The 17,085-nt window shown below is 35.7% G+C and overlaps 1 protein-coding gene across 9 annotated transcripts in view; it reads left to right on the top strand.

Moving 5' to 3' along the window:
* LOC115229044 (casein kinase I) overlaps nucleotides 1-17,085 on the top strand; it is a 258,460-nt gene that overhangs the window by 97,504 nt on the left and 143,871 nt on the right. For all 9 annotated transcript variants that reach the window (XM_036500150.1, XM_029799495.2, XM_036500153.1 and 6 more), the window contains one exon: nucleotides 7,536-7,605. In XM_036500150.1, the coding sequence (XP_036356043.1) occupies nucleotides 7,536-7,605 (70 nt within the window). The remainder of the gene's footprint in view (nucleotides 1-7,535; nucleotides 7,606-17,085) is intronic.

Raw genomic sequence — 17,085 nt, forward strand, 5'->3', positions numbered from 1 at the left:
ATGTGAAAAATCTTGTAGAGCAAGAAGTAGGTTAAAATTTTGTTGAGGTTTCAATCATTAGGTGAAACCATTTTACTCAGCTTCTCATGCTCTTGGGGGGAAAAAAGCCTGAATGTCAACTATGATATTTTTCCCCCTCTAAAATATCAGACCTTGGTGTTTAGTGTTGGAAAAGATGTTTTTTTTTTTTTTTGACACTTTACATTCTGTGTTTGAATCCTGCTATAGTCAAGTTTGTCTTTCGATTGATGATATCACCTAAGCCTGCCTCTCAAAATTGCTGGCATTTGTGCCTAAATTAAAAACAATTATTTAGAATCTTCTTTTCAAAACTTGTGACTGGGGCACAGGCATGATTGTATGGTTAAGAAGTTTGCTTCCCAACCATATGGTTTCATATTCAGTCCCACTGCATTACACCCTGGACACGTGTCTTCTACTATAGCCCTGAACTGACCAAAACCTTGCGAGTGGATTTGGTTGACAAAAACTGAAAGAGGTTCCTAGTATGTGTGTGTCTAGGTATGCATGCATGACACTTCTTGTATGGTAGTTGTAAATGAGTGTTACTATCATGTGCACAACTTCATTCATTTCTAGTAATCTGCCAAATCATATTACAATTGATGTTTTATCTTTCAGAAGTTAAAGAAAAACTAGTGCCTAATTTAAAGTTTTGACCCAACAAACATTTTAAATATGAATCTAGTATTTTGTTATTGGAATAAAAACTATGCAGAATAAATAATGGGGGGAGGGGGGAGAAAGGATTATGCAATTTGCTTTACATAGTGTAAAATAACATTTTATGCCTATTCACCAAATTTCTTTTGATAATTAAAAAGATATCTTCAGGATTTAAAGATAAGTATTTTTTTGTTAATTCATTAGAAAGGCTTCACTAAAAATATTATTGTAAAATTAAATAAGTTTGTGGTTGCTCTGGATTTATGAAATAAGTGGAGCATTTTTTAATGATACGTTTATTATACATTCTATTATACTTTCCTGATAACAGCCATTCAATTATTTATTTTGTTTTATCAGCACTGAAGGATCCTCTGGCATTAATCCAAAACAAATCTTTATTGTTACACCTTAAATAGTTGATTAAGTAGTTAACATTAGAATCTTGACTCATGCATTGCATTCTGTCATTGAATAAGGAAATTAATCTATTAATCTAATTTTAAAATGTGAACTAGCTTTACCATATTGTGTGTTAAGTAACCATTAAAAAAAAAACAAGAAAGAAAAAAAAACCCCAAAACTTCTGATGTGTAAAATCTGAATTCCAATGTTAAGAAAAGTGATATAAAAATATTCTCAATTTTTCGTTAAAATTTAAAAAAAAACTGTTTTGTTTACCTTTTGCAAGTGTGCATTTCATTAAGGTTATATGATAGTTTTATTTTTAGTACTGAGGTATTATGATATCACTTTCAAAGAGAAACTATTGTAATTGATATTTCTTTATTGTTTTTACTAGAGGAGCATCATTTGACAGACACTTATTGTATACAGCTTATCTGAAAAACCAGTCAGTTTGTTGCAATTGTAAAATAATTCAAATATTTTATTGTTGAGGCTAGGAAAACCATGTGAAACATCTACTCCAATTTCTTATTGCTTGTTTTTACATCCATTTTTTTCCATACTATCACACATCTGATTCCTCTTTTACCCTGTTTACTCTCATTCTCATTTTGTACTCTTCTTAATGTGCACAAACATTAAACATCTAACAGACCATACTTATAATTTCTTTGCACACTTGCATCCTTTGCCTTCACTGCTGTGTTTTTGTAACCATGCAACATCACACTTTTTATTCTATTATCATACAATCTGTCCTTCAATGAGAGAGGTAATCACTTTTTTCTTTGTTAGCAGGGATAATGACTGTCTCCTAATTATTTCCATTTTGTTCTCACTCTGGTTGTTTTTGGACAGTCTCCTCCAATGCTAATTTGGTCTCCTATGTGACAAGATTTTTTTTTTAGGGTACTCTCTAAGCATTTGAAAGAATTTATATGCCCACTACTCCTTTGCATCTACTACTTATGAAGTCCTTTATATACTGAGTGTTTGGGCTAAATTTGACAGTTTGCATAAAAGAAAAAGAAAACATCTGATCCAGAAATAAAAGTATTTAAAAAAATAAAAAATTACCAACTAGCTGGGAAATAATAGTTTACTCAAAGTTGCTACCCTCAGCTTCCACCATGGTCTCAAGACAGCTCCAGAATGTAACATGTGTTCCTCAGTGTGTCCCCAGGAAAATCTTAGCACCTCTTTGATCTTGATCACCAGCTTCATCTTGGTGTAGCAGGTAGAGTGATTGGTGTTTTTCTCAACTACGCCCCACATGTAGTAATCCATGGATTACAATTGAGGAAATTAGGAGGCCACACATATGGCTTCCAGCAGCAACCCTCTCCAACCAGAGATTGACCACAGTCTCCAGCAATATCATTTGGCCATCTGCATTGAGGTCAAGTCCCTGTTCAAAGATACAGGGTTGAATCCTGATGTGCAGACATAATTAGAATGCATGCTGTGTCCCCTCCTGTTGACCATAGCTTCATAGTCTCAATTGTAGCTGTCCTTGTTACATCTTACACCTTTACAGTGTTCACAGAGCAATGAGCAGTAGTCATGATGTCAGCATTTTGATACCTGCCATGAATCAGCATGATACAGGTAACTCTTTTCCAATATTCAGATAGCTTTCAGTCCTTCAAGTCAGCTAACTTTTTTCTCAACTACAACCTTAATCTTTATGCTCTCCCATGCTGTTGACTGCTCACCAGTGCATGAAGCTGTTCCTGAAAAAAAGAGAAATTAGAAAAAAAAAATCATCACTACCATCTTTATCTTTATCTTCCTAGCTACTCCCACTCACCTTATATAATGTGTTGGGTAACCATGTATCTCCTCTGTATGTAGCAAGACACCTGTACTTGTTCCTCTGTCATACTTTAGGCTCTCAACACCTCAAATCGCTCCCCTCCCACTTAGTTGAGGTGGCTTTTACTTGTTCTTTTCCTCTCTTGTAAGTTGCTGGTGATCACATTAGTACCACTGTTACAAAAGAAGCTCCCAATACACATTGTTAAGTGGTTGGTATTAAGAAGGGCATCCAGCCACACAAACCATGCGAAAGCTGACATGGGAGTTCAATGCAGAGACTTGCCAGATGCCGTCAAATTGTCCAACCCATGCTAGCATAGAAAATAGATATTAAATGAGGATAACGATCACTCACACACACACACACAAACACACACACACAAACCTTATCTCTTATTAATTTCTCTCCATGAAATCTATGTCTCCTTTTTATCATATCTCCTCTTGTCACTGCTGCAGTTTGTTCCGAAGATGAGAGCCAGAGGAAGAAACAGTAAAATGAGTTGCCTCAACAACTATTGTCTTTGTGTGCATTTGCATGCACACACACACACAGCGATGTCTGTCTGTCTATACAGAAAGACAGACGGGGGTGGTCAGCAAAAGAAGACAGTGACTTCATCAGACTATAACAATGTGGCGAATTGGACCTTAAAATAATGACTATTTAAAAAGTTATCTGTACAGTAACACAATTGTATATACCAATTTTACATATTAAACACATTCCCGGCAACTGGTACGTGCATACTAATTGCTTGTAGGGACACCATATTTTGTTATGCGACCATAATATACTATCAAGTATATTGAAAACTTATAAACCAATACTTCGTCCTACCTGTGTTAGTAGTGCTATTCAGTCATGTGTTTGCAGTGTTATTCATTACGTTTTTTTTTTTAAAGTTATCTCCATAGATTTCCCATAGAAATTAGAGCCAGCACTGTAGGTTATGGCATTTCCTATACAAATATGTCTATGTAAACAGTGCCTTTAAAGATAGAAAAATAGGTAATGGGTGTATATGCATATTTCAGGAATCCTTGTTCCTTCTTTAGCACCTCATCCAATACATTTATCATTCATGAACACATTACTTAAATAGCCTTCAAATATAGCAGTTACACAATTGGATATACAAATTTTACATATTAAACACAGGTGGGTCACAGTATTTACTTACAAGCCTTTAATATACGTGGTAGTATATTATGGTCGCATTACAAAATACGTTGTCCCTACCAGCTATTTATATTAAATTCCGTGCCGGTGGCACATAAAATACACCAATCTGACCGTGGCCGTTGCCAGCCCCGCCTGGCACCTGTGCAGGTGGCACGTAAAAAGCACCCACTACACTCACGGAGTGGTTGGCGTTAGGAAGGGCATCCAGCTGTAGAAACATTGCCAAATTAGACTGGAGCCTGGTGCAGCCTTCTGGCTTCCCAGAACCCCGGTCGAACCGTCCAACCCATGCTAGCATGGAGAACGGACGTTAAAAGAGAAAAAAAAAAAAAAAAAAAAAATGATGACAAAAATGTTAAAATAAATGAATGAATGCACATATTTGGTGGATGCACACAAGCATTTAACTGACCACTTTTTCATGAGTAACAGGTATCATTTATTTAGAATTTATAACAATATAGTTATATTCATGCATATATTGAATAGTGCCTTAATATTTCTCAGCTCACTTACAATTTGTCTTTCGTGCAAATTAACTTTGCACATTCATATTAAACCTAATTTTTAACATTCTTATTTTCAATTACTCAGCTTTCCTGCATTGCCTGCATACAATACTAATTTCTCACTGCTACCTAGTATCATACTATTTATGTACTCTTTTTTTTTTTCAGTGAAAATCTCAGTTACCAATCTTTTATGCTATCCTGCTGTATTGAGGTGACAAAAATTCTGTATTTGGAGCTTATTGGTTTCTAATTAAGAACATTGTGGTGTCATCATCATCATCATCGTTTAATGTTTGCTTTCCATGCTGGCATGGATTGGATGGTTTGCCTGAGGCCTGGCAAGCCACGAGGCTGCATCAGGCTTGACCACACCGCACTGGCATCGACCACACTCGAATGGTGCTTTTTATGTACCACTGGCATGGGAGCTAGCCGGGTAGCATTGGCATTGACCATGCTCAATTGGTGCTTTTTACGTACCACTAGCACCGGCATCATCCATGCTCGAATGGTTTTTTTTTATGTGCCAGTCAGGTGGCACTGGTATTGGCCACGACTATGATTTCACTTGACCCAACTGCTCTTCTCAAGCACAGCATATGGCCCAACGATTGAAGGGTACTTTTAAACGGGCTGGTTATGCGACTCTGGCTTCGGCCACAGCTGCAGTCTTGCTTGGTTTGCAGGTCTTTTCATGTACAGCATATCTCCAAAGGTCTCAGTTGCTTGTCATTGCCTCAATGAGGTCCAACATTCGATGGTCGTGCTTCACCACCTCATCCCATGTCTTCCTCCATTGTTAGTGTGTGACACTTCTTCACGCAGCTGTTCTCATCCATACACAACACATGACCATACTTGTACAGTCATTTCTCTTGCACACTACGTCTGATGCTTCTTATGTCCAACTTTTGTCTCAGGACGCTTACACTCTGTCGTGTATGCACACTGACATTGCTCATCCAGTGGAGCATACTAGCTGCATTTCTTTGAAGCCTACACTTCCTCAGAAGTTGCAGCCCATGTTTCACTGCTGTATAGCATGGCTGTTTGCACCCATGCATCATACAGTGTACCTTTCACTCTGAGTGAGAGGCCTTTTGTTACCATCAGAGGTAGGAACTCTCTGAAATTTGCCCAGGCTATTCTTATTCTAGCAGCTACACTCTCAGAGCATCTACCCCAGCTACTGACTTGGTCACCTAGTTAATGGAAACTATCAACTACTTGTAGTTTTTCCCCTTGGCATGTGATGGAATCTGTTTTCTGAACATCTTCATTGTTTTTTGTCCTTGTGCATCTGCCGCACACGGAAACTATCTTCCCAGTTAACATTCCTTTGATATTGCTGCACCTCTTATGTGCCCATAGCTTACACTGCGTATATCTTATTGAGTTTCTACCTATGCCTTTTCTACAGATTGAGCAGGGCCATCTACCTGAAGGGATTTGTTATTTATCTGCTTTCCTACTTACTAAGACTAGTTTTTGTTTGATTGACTCTAAGGCCCTTTGATTCTAGACCTTGCTTCCACACCCGAAACTTCTTCTCTAGTTCTGGTAGTGACTCAGCTATTAGAGCAAGGTCATCAGCATAGAGGAGCTCTCGGAGACAGCTTGTCTTGAATTCCTCTGTTATTACTTGTAGGACTGTGATGAATAAGAGGGGGGGGGGAGGGGCTGAGGACTGATCCTTGGTGTACTCCTACTTCTACCTGGAATTCTTCACTATACTTGTTGCCAACCCTCACCTTACTGACAGCATCCCTGTACATGGCTTGTACAGCTCTCACCAACTACTTATCTCTCCCTAATTTCTGCATTGACCACCAGATAAGGGAACAGGAGACCATGTCAAAGGCTGTCAACGAAAGCCAAGTACAGAGGTTTATCTTTGGCTAGGAATTTCTCCTGCAGCTGTCTTACCAGAAATATAGCACAAGTGGCGCTTTTCTCTGGCACAAACTCAAACTGCATCTCGTCTAAACCAACTCTCTCTCTCTAATTAGTTGGGCTATGACCCTCTCCATTACTTTCACCTGATCCAACAATTTGATACCACTGTAATTATTCCTATCTAATGTCACCTTTGCCTTTGTAGCAGTTGACTATGGTGCTGCTATACCAGTCATTGGGTATGACTCCTTCATGTATCACCTGGTTGACTATATGGGTGACTAGAGTACAGCTTACACTGCCAGATATTTTAAGCATCTCTGCAGTGATTCCTGATGAGCTGGGGGCTTTCCCTGTCTTCATACTCTTAATTACTTTATCTACCAAGGTACTATCAGTTTGAATAGCTGGTTCCTCTGTTGGGTTGACATTTGGCCGACTATTTTTCTTCTCTTCATTCTCTTCATTTAGCAACCTTTCATAGTGGCATCTCCAAGTCTCTCTCTTTGCAGCATCATTGAATGCAAGTGAGCCATCATCCATGCAGACACATTTCTCTCCTATAACATCATGATTCTCTCTCACACACTGTCTTGCAATGAAGAACATTTCAAGTGTCTGGTCCTCACAATGCAGAACATTGGCAAATCTTTTCTTATCTGCTTCCCTTCTGGCTAAGTAAACCTGTCTCCTAGCTTCTCTCTGGTGATCTGATACAATTCCCTGCTACCACTGCACTTCCAATTCTTCCATGCCTGTTTCTTTTGCCTAATGGCCCTGTCAACTATGTTGTTCCACCACCACGTTACCAGCCACAGATCTTGTCAGCCCTCAACAGGTTGTCCCCAGTTGTCCTCCACCTTACGTGGTGCTATTTCCTCAGTGTGTAGGATATTAATGCATTTTTTACTTCCAGCTAACTTCAAGTCTTGTTCCCTGCCTACATCTAATACACTATTTTAGCCTTTTGTAATTTTGGTAAATTATAAAGATCTGTTGCTTTAAAACTTTCTTTTTTTTCTTTTTAGGAACCAATGAAATCCAGAGCTCCACAATTACATTTGGAATATAGGTTTTACAAACAGCTTGGTCAAGCAGGTAAATGCTTAAAGCTTTTTCCTTAATTTCATTTGTTCAGTGATCCAGATACATTATATGGATATCATCATCATCACCATCATTATCATATGTCTGCTTTCCATTCTGGTATGGGTTGGATGATTTGACAGAAAACTGGTATGCTGAGGAGCTGTACAGGTTCCAGTCTGATTTGGCATGGTTTCTTTGACTGAATGCCCTTCCCAGTTCCAATCACTCCAAGAATTTAGTGGGTGCATTTTACGTGCTACGGGTGCCAGTTACGTAACACAGCACAGCCACGACTACAATCTCACTTGGCTTGACAGGTCCTCTCAAGCATGGTATATCACCAAAGGTCTTGGTCACTTGTCACTGCCTCTGTGGCTTGACATTCAAACGGTGCCTTTTATTTGTCACCGGAACAGGTGTCAGTTACACAACACTGGCATTGGCCATGACTAAAATTACAGATAACAGATTATAAATATTTTGGTCTATTTTTAAGTAATATGATGTCCATTCTTATCCTTCCTATTGTCCACTATCTAGACCAAATATTGCAAGATAGTGGTGTCTGTTCATTTTCATAGTTGTGCAGTGGGGGCACTTGAAATTTGATCTGCATGGGTAAATGGTAAGAAATAAGAATATGTGAGATGGTTGGAATATAGTTTGGATTAAACAATGTGGAGAACAACTACAAATGTAAGTTAAAATATGCTCAGAACAAAGTAAGAAGAAACAAACAAACAAAAGTATTGACCTAGGAGGTATGCTGTTTGACATAATTTGTTTGACATAACTATCAGTACCATTATCATCACACGATCATTGTTCTTTTTCTTGCCTTTCTTTGGCTATGTTACTGTTAATATGCCTGCAGAAAAACTCTCTTTCAGCTAGTTCTGCTGGTTAATCTAGAATATATTGCAGGTTTTGTACGCCTACCTTTACTCATGTTATCATTTCTCAGAAGTTACCTTACATTTATTCACTTACATCTAATATCTGAATCTATATTCTTATTCTGTTATGCTATTGATTCTTTGAAGTGTTGTGGTTATATGACATTTTCCCCATTTCTTTATACGGTTCTTTGCATTTTTATTGATCTCTGCAAGGTCTTTAGAGCTGCAGGAGTTGGTTAGTGTGGGCAGAAAAGGTAGTGCTCCATATTATGGTCTGCGTCTTCACATTCAGTTGATTGGGCTGGTCTTGTAGCCATATCTGACAAAAGCAACTTTTGATTGTCCTGTTCTTCTCATGTGGTTGAGCGTTTTCCACTGAATCCAGAAGGGATGTTTTCAGTGGTGGAGAGATTCCTGTGTCAGTTGGAGTATAGTTTCTTTCTGAGAGGTTGTTAGGAGGTAGGCATAGTATTCATTGTGTTAAAAATATGTATCTATATCGCAATTGCTTGTCTATTTCATTTTCATTCTTTTTATTTATATATGCTGCTTTTTCTATTGCTACGCAATATTTTTTTTTTTATTGTTTACCATTCTTATAACTTGTCTTTAATGTGAAGCTTATCTCTTTTACAGATTCCCTATCAAATTGATTGGGACGGATCTGAGATTGTAACACTATTCTAAACATACTTCATTGTTGTTGTTTAGTCTCAGATGTCACCATCTTGTTTGCTTCATGAATATGTTGAACTATGTCATCTGATGTGTCCTTTAAGTTGACTTTGTTATTTTGTGAATGTTATCCATCCTTCAGAGTGTTTTAATGAAGCTGGACAGTACCAACTTGATTATATTTCTCACAGCTGAAGATGTTAGACTGTTAATAGCATTAAATTCAAGGTTTTCAAGAAACTTAAAATGATCTGGTCTTAGAGAAAGTTTACAACTATCAGTTCACTGGATTCTATGTTACATTTTCAGAATGTAACTTTGGATGCTGCTACAGGCACCAATCTGGTTTTTAGGAAGTTGCAAAAGATAGGGTATTTGAATAACGTTATTTTATGCTCAGACCAGCCAGATCGGACTTTTCACTCCTACCATACTATGTTATAAAAATAAACAATCACAGCATTAAAATCTTGACACTATGAGATAATGCATGATTAATTCAAAACAATGCGAACAAATAAGCAATACATTTGATAGAGTAGTCTGAATGTTAAAGGGTTAAATCTTCCTCTTCCTCAGAAGGAGCTGAATGCTGTCTGAAGACATGTAACTAGATTGACCATTCCTAGCTCACCTTATTAATTTGTGTGTAATATGTACTCATGTATAATGTACATCACTAATTTTGGGTTTTACTGCATACTGACTTCCTGAAAAAGAACTGCTTAGTAAGATTTATTGTCTTACTATCCAAAACACACTGAAAAATTTCCTGGATGCAAAAATAAAACCCATAAATTTGAAAGTGACCATTTAACATAATTGATAAACGCAGAAGTTTTGCTGTTGACTTCAGTAAGAAAGGATATAAGGGACATAATGCTGAATGTAAACACTTTCATTACTGACTTCTTCCATTTAAATGCTTTCATTAAATTCATGAGACTATGTTGGAGTGAAGCAAACATTTATGGATTGATATTAGTGAACACTATTAAAAATGTATTTATATCACCACTCACATAATGGTTTCAGGAGTCAGTCAGTGCTACGTAATATTTGCTGACATAATACTGGTCCATTTCTGTTCATGAATTGCATTCACCACAAAGCTGAAGTGTGGACCTTTTTTTTGTAATATTATATTTACTTGTATCCAAGGATAGCTGTAAGCAAGCTATCAATGGCTTTAAGCTATCTATTAGCTTTTGTTCTAATTGCCATACAGGTGACAAGTCTCTTCATGCATGATTTATATGTCCAAGTAGAGAAAGAGATCTTTCTGCAGTTTCACACAAGGAGAAACAGTTTAGCATATTTTATTTTGTAATAGCATAAAACTTAAAAACCAATCTTCTGATTTCATCTTTTGTTGTTAGTGCTCATAGTTTTGGTTCTAGTTACCTTTTTGTCTCAGAAATGCAATGAATTTTATTTCCAACACTCTTGCTGATGAATCTGTGTTTACTGGTGAAAGCTTTAATCAGATATGAATGATATAATGTATCATCTCAAAATCAAATTCTCCATAAGTGGTATTTATTTTGACTGTGACATCCTCAACATTTGTTTGTTTATAGTACTGATTTTTTGACTGCTGCCTACTAACATACACAGTCATTTGGGTGGTTTGGATGTGTGTGTGCATGCATGCGCACTATTGTCTGTCTGTGTGTCTGGTTAGTGTATTCAGTGACTTTTAAGCCAAATCCAGTATTAGTAGATTGCTTGCAAGTAGTTTTTTTTTTTCCCTTATATTTGAGTATTAAACTGTGAAAGTGCCATCATTATTGTACAAAAATGTAACATTATTATGATTTAAAATTTTTTATTATAAATCATTTAACTTGGCTATCAATATGAATTACTTGAGGTTATGTTGGCCAGAATAATGCCACATATTTGAGGTGGGAGAAAAAATAGGTACCATTCTTGAAAAAGCGTGTATTTTACACAAATACATTAAAAAACCTCTACTTAATGTCACCACGTCATCAAGGGGGATTTCCCTTCACCTCATCGAATGAAGTCAACTTAGCTTGAATCTTTTGGATTTGTGGCTGTTGAGGTCAGATCTAGAGCAAACTTAAGTTACAGTAACCCAGCTAGGTTTTGATGGAGGATTTGTAGAATTTCTTTTATAAACCTACTCTTCCCTGGGAAAGTTAAAATTTTTTAATAAAGTCAATAAAATGTACTTCTTAGAATACTGGATTATTCATCAGAAAAGTAAGTGATTTTTTAAAAATGTAAACATATAATGATTTATTTAACATTTAATTGCTGAGTTAGCTCTATTTTAAGTTTATATAGTTATTAGAGTATCTGTTTATCCAGAGCAAATATGATTTGGTAGCCCATACAGTCTTTCGTTAATTGTTTTAAGTACATATAAAGTCCCCAGCCAACAAGAGAAGGGGCTGTGTCAGCTCTGGGGTGGTACTGTTTTGCACTTGAATAGACTAAGAGCAGCTTGAAGCGAAGTGTCTTGCTCAAAGATGCAGAATTGAACCCACAATCATTTGATTGTGAACCTAACAATCTAACTACTTGGCTGTCACATACTAGTTAATAATATCATTAAATCACAACTAATCATCTGTCTTAGATTAAAATTGTTTTCATTTAATTGTGCAATCTAAGAGAAACTATTATTTTCAATGTTGACTAATTGTAATGTTTGTATCTGTAAGGTGAAATGAAATACCATATAGAAATAAGATTTGGATGCTAGTTGAAAGAATTACACCTGATTACTTTGACCTCCTTTTTGAAGCTTATAGTAGAATATTGTTGATATATCCTTTATGTTGGGTATAATAATGGTTTCAAGTAGGTTCCTTTTTCCCCAGTAGCATTTGTTGAAATTAGTTTATGTATGAGAAAATGAATAGATGTAGCATTTAGTTTGTATTTTGACAAGAGGATGAAAGAGAGATGTTGAGACAGTAACTGAGAAACAGAAAAACTGGAGCTCATCATCATCCTCATTTTTAATGTCCACTTATCCATGTATGGAGGCAGATTTTCTAAGACTGAATGCCTTTCCTATCACCAACCCTCACCTGTTTCCAAGCATGTTGTTGCAGAATATTGGAAATGAATAAAATTGCTTGTTTGACTGTGACACTCATTTACAAATATCATGCGATATCAAGACGAGGAGGCACAACCATAACTCATACACATGGATGTGTGTGTGTGCATGTCAGCATGGACAATGGATGTTAAGATGATGATATATGATGAACTTCTTTCAGTTTCTTCTACCAAATTCATTCAGAAGGTTTTGTTTGGCCTGAGGCTATAGTATAAAAAACACTTGCCAAAGTACCATGCCGAGGGACTGAACTCAACCATTTGATTGGGAAGCAAAATTCTTAACCACGTAGTTATACCTGTGCCCAGAACTTAATATTATAATTCTAGACTGTATAGAAATTTTATGTGTGATTTATAGCTCCTTCATCAAATTCTGCACCTCATATGAGTTTTCAAAATAAATTTCCAGGACATATATACACAACATGCCAATAAACTTTATGCATATCCATTTGCTCGTTTCATAGCTGAACTTAAAATATCAAGGAAGATACATTAATGATAATGCTGAAAAAAAAATGTTTATATTAATACTCAGAAGAAAGAAAGAAAGGAAACAAAATAATCTTATGTATCATTTATATGAACGGTAACAATCATTTGGCCTGATTATTACCTTATTTCAACCTCCTAAAAATAAATTACTGTTTTGTATTACAGAAAGAAGGAAAAGAAACAGAAATCTAGTCAAATTTAGTACAAGTGTAAATTGTTAATTTAAAATTGACTACCTTGCTATAGTTATCTATGGTTTAGTTATTTTAAGTTTAATGATTCCATCAATTTTGCTCAGTTATTAACTCTTTGAGTTAATTTCTATTGATTGTACTGAATTCCCACCCCCCCCCTATTCTTTTTCTTTGCCTTATAATTAAAGACACAAAGAAGCTGTGTTTCAAATGTAGTTGTAATATATTATTTATCTGAAGCTAACTGATATTTAATGAACACTCTCAAAGTAAGTTGTAAAAATGCTTGAAATGCAGGCTGCAAGCCAATTCTTCTATCCAGTACAGGTCAAAGAGTACTTTTTAGATTTCTTACTCTGTTACTTGCTTTAATCTTTGAATAGTAAAATAGAAAAGGATGTTTTTAATACATAGTTAAGAGGAAGTTGTGACAGTTTTCTAGTAACCTTTCTAGACTTCTTCAGATAAGCAAGGGTTTAGGGGGTCAATGTTTAGCTTGTGTTTTTTTTCAATTTCACGAACTAAAAGTCAGAGGGGGATAGGATAAACTACCTGCATCAACTTGCTATAAAAGCACGTAGTAATTTTATCTTGTCCTTATTCTTAGTGCAACTTTTGAAGAGTGCAGTTCGATTTTAAGTTATTTTTTCAAAGCTCTAATGGAAGTGACAAAGGAGTACATTCGACATATTTTGTTTTATGAGTTCAATAAAGGCAACAATGCAATGGAAAGTGCAAGGAATATTAATGCAGTATATAGGGATTGGACAATAAGTGTAAGCCAGTGTCAATGGTGGTTCCAGAAATTCCGAGCCTGAAACTACAGCCTAGAAGACGAGACTTGTCCTGGAAAATCTGTAGAGTTCAATGAGGACATCCTGCAAACCCCGGTGGAACAAAATCCTATCATAACTGTTGAGGAACTAGCAGAGAAGCTTGAATTTTGTCATTCAGCCATTCATTGACACCTACGTGCCATCAGAAAAGTTAGCAAATTGGGTCAATGGGTTCCTCACAAACTTTCTGAGTCTAATTGCATGCAGAGAGTGAATGTGTGCTCTTCTTTGCCATCACATCTCAAACAAACCTTTTTGGACTGAATAGTGACTGGTGATGAGAAATAGGTTCTCTATAAAAATGTCAAATGCCAAAGACAGTGGGTAAGGAAAGAAGAAACACCGGTACCCCAGGCTGAAGAAGGTCTTCACCCACATAAGGTGGTGTTGATATCTGTTTGCTGGATGTGAAAGGTTTAGTCCACTTTGAACTAAATGATAACAAAGATCTACTGCAAGTACCTTGAGTAGCCTAAGTCAGTGCTAGAAGAAAAATTACCATCTTTGGTTTCTAAATGAAAGGTGTTCTTCCATCAGGATAATGCTCAGCCATATACAGCAAGGATGACATTCCAAAGGCTGGAGCAATTTGAATGGGAAACAATGCCCCACCCACTCTACTTGCCGGGCATTGCCACATCTGATTATCATTTATTCTGCAGTCTTCAAAATCCTTTGGATGGAAAAATTATGAATTCTGTAGGTGAGTCAGAACAGTACTAGAGGAGTATCTTTTGTCAAGGACAAGTGAATTTTGGAAGAGAGGCCTTGCAAGTCTACCTGATATATGGAAGAGCATTGTAGAAAATGAAGGAGAGTATATTTTAGATTAAAAAAGAACTTTGTTTATCTTAATTTTGAAAAACGAAAGAAATATAAGAAAACCACATTATTTATGGAATGACCCTGTATATTTTTGAAAGGAACACTTAAGTTTAGGAAGGATTGAGTGAGGTAAAATTCTGGAAAGGAAACAATTGATAAAATATTTTAGCATATGATGAAAAATGTGACATACTGATGACGTGCTGGAGAAAACACAGTCAGGTGTGATAAATGGATTTAAGTCAGAGTGATTTAGTCTTCAAATTCAGAGGAGACCATTGTAGTAATGATAGTAGATATGGAAACATAATGCGATTCTGTAATATAAAAAAGGATTAAAGAAAGTTGTTGAGTTCTGATTTGTTAAAAGCATGGCTTTAATTGGATGTAGTCCAAAATATGCATATGGTGATGGCAGTGCTGTCTTGGATACATGCTGAATTTTGTAGGGATTGGCAGTTTCTTCCTTTTATATATTTGTAGTAATTTCTGACTGAGAAAATGCCATGACAGTCACTGAATAAAAAGTTGGAAGAGAAATTATTAAGAGATAATTATGAATATTTGAAAATAAAGTTATGAAAAATAGTGGATATTCATTTTTAACAAAATACATTTAAATCTGTTGAAATTTCATTTTCATGTAAACTAAATTTAATATAGTTGTTAAAGTAAGATATCAAAAAAGTGAAATATACCTTCTAAATTAGCATTTCAGTGTTGGGTATTTGTAGTGAGGTTCTTTGCAACAGTTGCAGGAGATATAAAATGTTTGAATGGCATATCTTACAGATGCCAGTCATTTACTTATTGCACTCCACACAGATTCTTTACATCCTACACACTCTAAAAAAAAATAATAAATTCACTACAATTAATGGAAACTTTCTTTTCCTCCGTGGTTTTCTCTCACCTTGAGAAAACATTTACAAAAGCTTCATTTACAACCCTCTTCCACACACAACCTTAAAAACAAAGAAACTGCATATATCTTATTTTCATATCACAGTTACCAGACATTGTAAGTAAAAATAAATGTTACATTAGAAAAGAATTAGATACAATGTTAATATTAATACATTTTTAAAACTAGTTTGTAGTATGATCTCTTTTGATTGAATCAAAATAGAAGACTACCCATATATTGGCTGTATAGAAGTAAAGAAGTTGGACAATTTGTATTTACTGATAACTGTGGCTGGTTTTCCAGAAATTATGTGTGGTGGGGTCTGATGAACAGCTGATGGATAAAAAGTTGACATCTCTTTCATTGTGTCAACTACTATAGAACCATTTTGCATTATAACACTTTCCTCTTGGTGCCAACTTTTTATAGTTCCGAATTTCTAACGGAATTCTTTTCCAGGGCAAAATGTACTCTCATATAAACTGTTAGCATTGATAAAAGTATTTGAAAACAATGTTATAAATAATTAAAGTAAGGTCACACGATATCTTGCTTTCCAAGTTCCTATTCATTTTTCTCTCCTGTATGTCTGTTGTGGGAATTTGCCTCTGCATCATACATTTTATTGTAGCCAGTTTTGTTTTGGTGGGTACACTGTATGACACATGCAAACATGGACATTAGAATGATGATGATGTTGTTATTTGATACTGCTGTATATGCCACTTTGTCTTATATAAGCTATTGTAGTTGTTATCATCATTGTTTTTACATCCATTCTTTCCATGCTTGCATAGGTTGAAATAGTTCTTGAGACAGTATTCTGTGCCAACACTTGTTATTTTTGTTTCATATGATGAAACCATGAGTTGACACATATTGTTTATGGGATGTAAACATTATCATTTTTGGTTACACAATTACTATCTGGTGGAAACACACATGCATGAGTTATGTATGCATATGATTACAGTGGGCTGTATGCATATGTAGTTTCTGTTCACCAAATTTCATTCACAAGGCATTCATTTGTCAGTCTGAGGTTATGTTAGAAGGCATCTGCCTGAAGTGCCATACAGTGGGATGGAACACAAGACCATGTGGTTAGGAAGCAAACTTATCCACTCACCCACGATTGAAGCTACACTGTGCTTCATCAACACTTTATTCACCAATGGGTTTTATTATTTTTTGGAAACATGTTTTGTGTCTAAATTTCCAAAAGTAATTGTAATTTGAAAAGCTTTAACATTCAAGTTGTTCTGTACTGTAATGTTTTCATAAGTGGCGGTAGTGTATGTATTCCAAAATGCTCTGATAACACTGGGCAATGAAAAAATTGTTCTTGTCTGGTGCCTGGAATATTTCAATGAATTTGTATGTGATTTTGCCTACTAAATTCAAAAATAACTACAGTTTTTTTCTCTATCAGGTCTAGTTTTCTGACTAGACCTGATAGAGTAAGTATTTTATTCATACAAAAGGCATATAATATGGATCAATAAAGAGAGTGTAACACAAAACAAAACAAAGTACAAATAAAAATTCAAAATTGA

The sequence above is a fragment of the Octopus sinensis genome, linkage group LG2, assembly GCF_006345805.1.
Source record: "Octopus sinensis linkage group LG2, ASM634580v1, whole genome shotgun sequence".
Classification (NCBI taxonomy): Eukaryota; Metazoa; Mollusca; class Cephalopoda; order Octopoda; family Octopodidae; genus Octopus; species Octopus sinensis.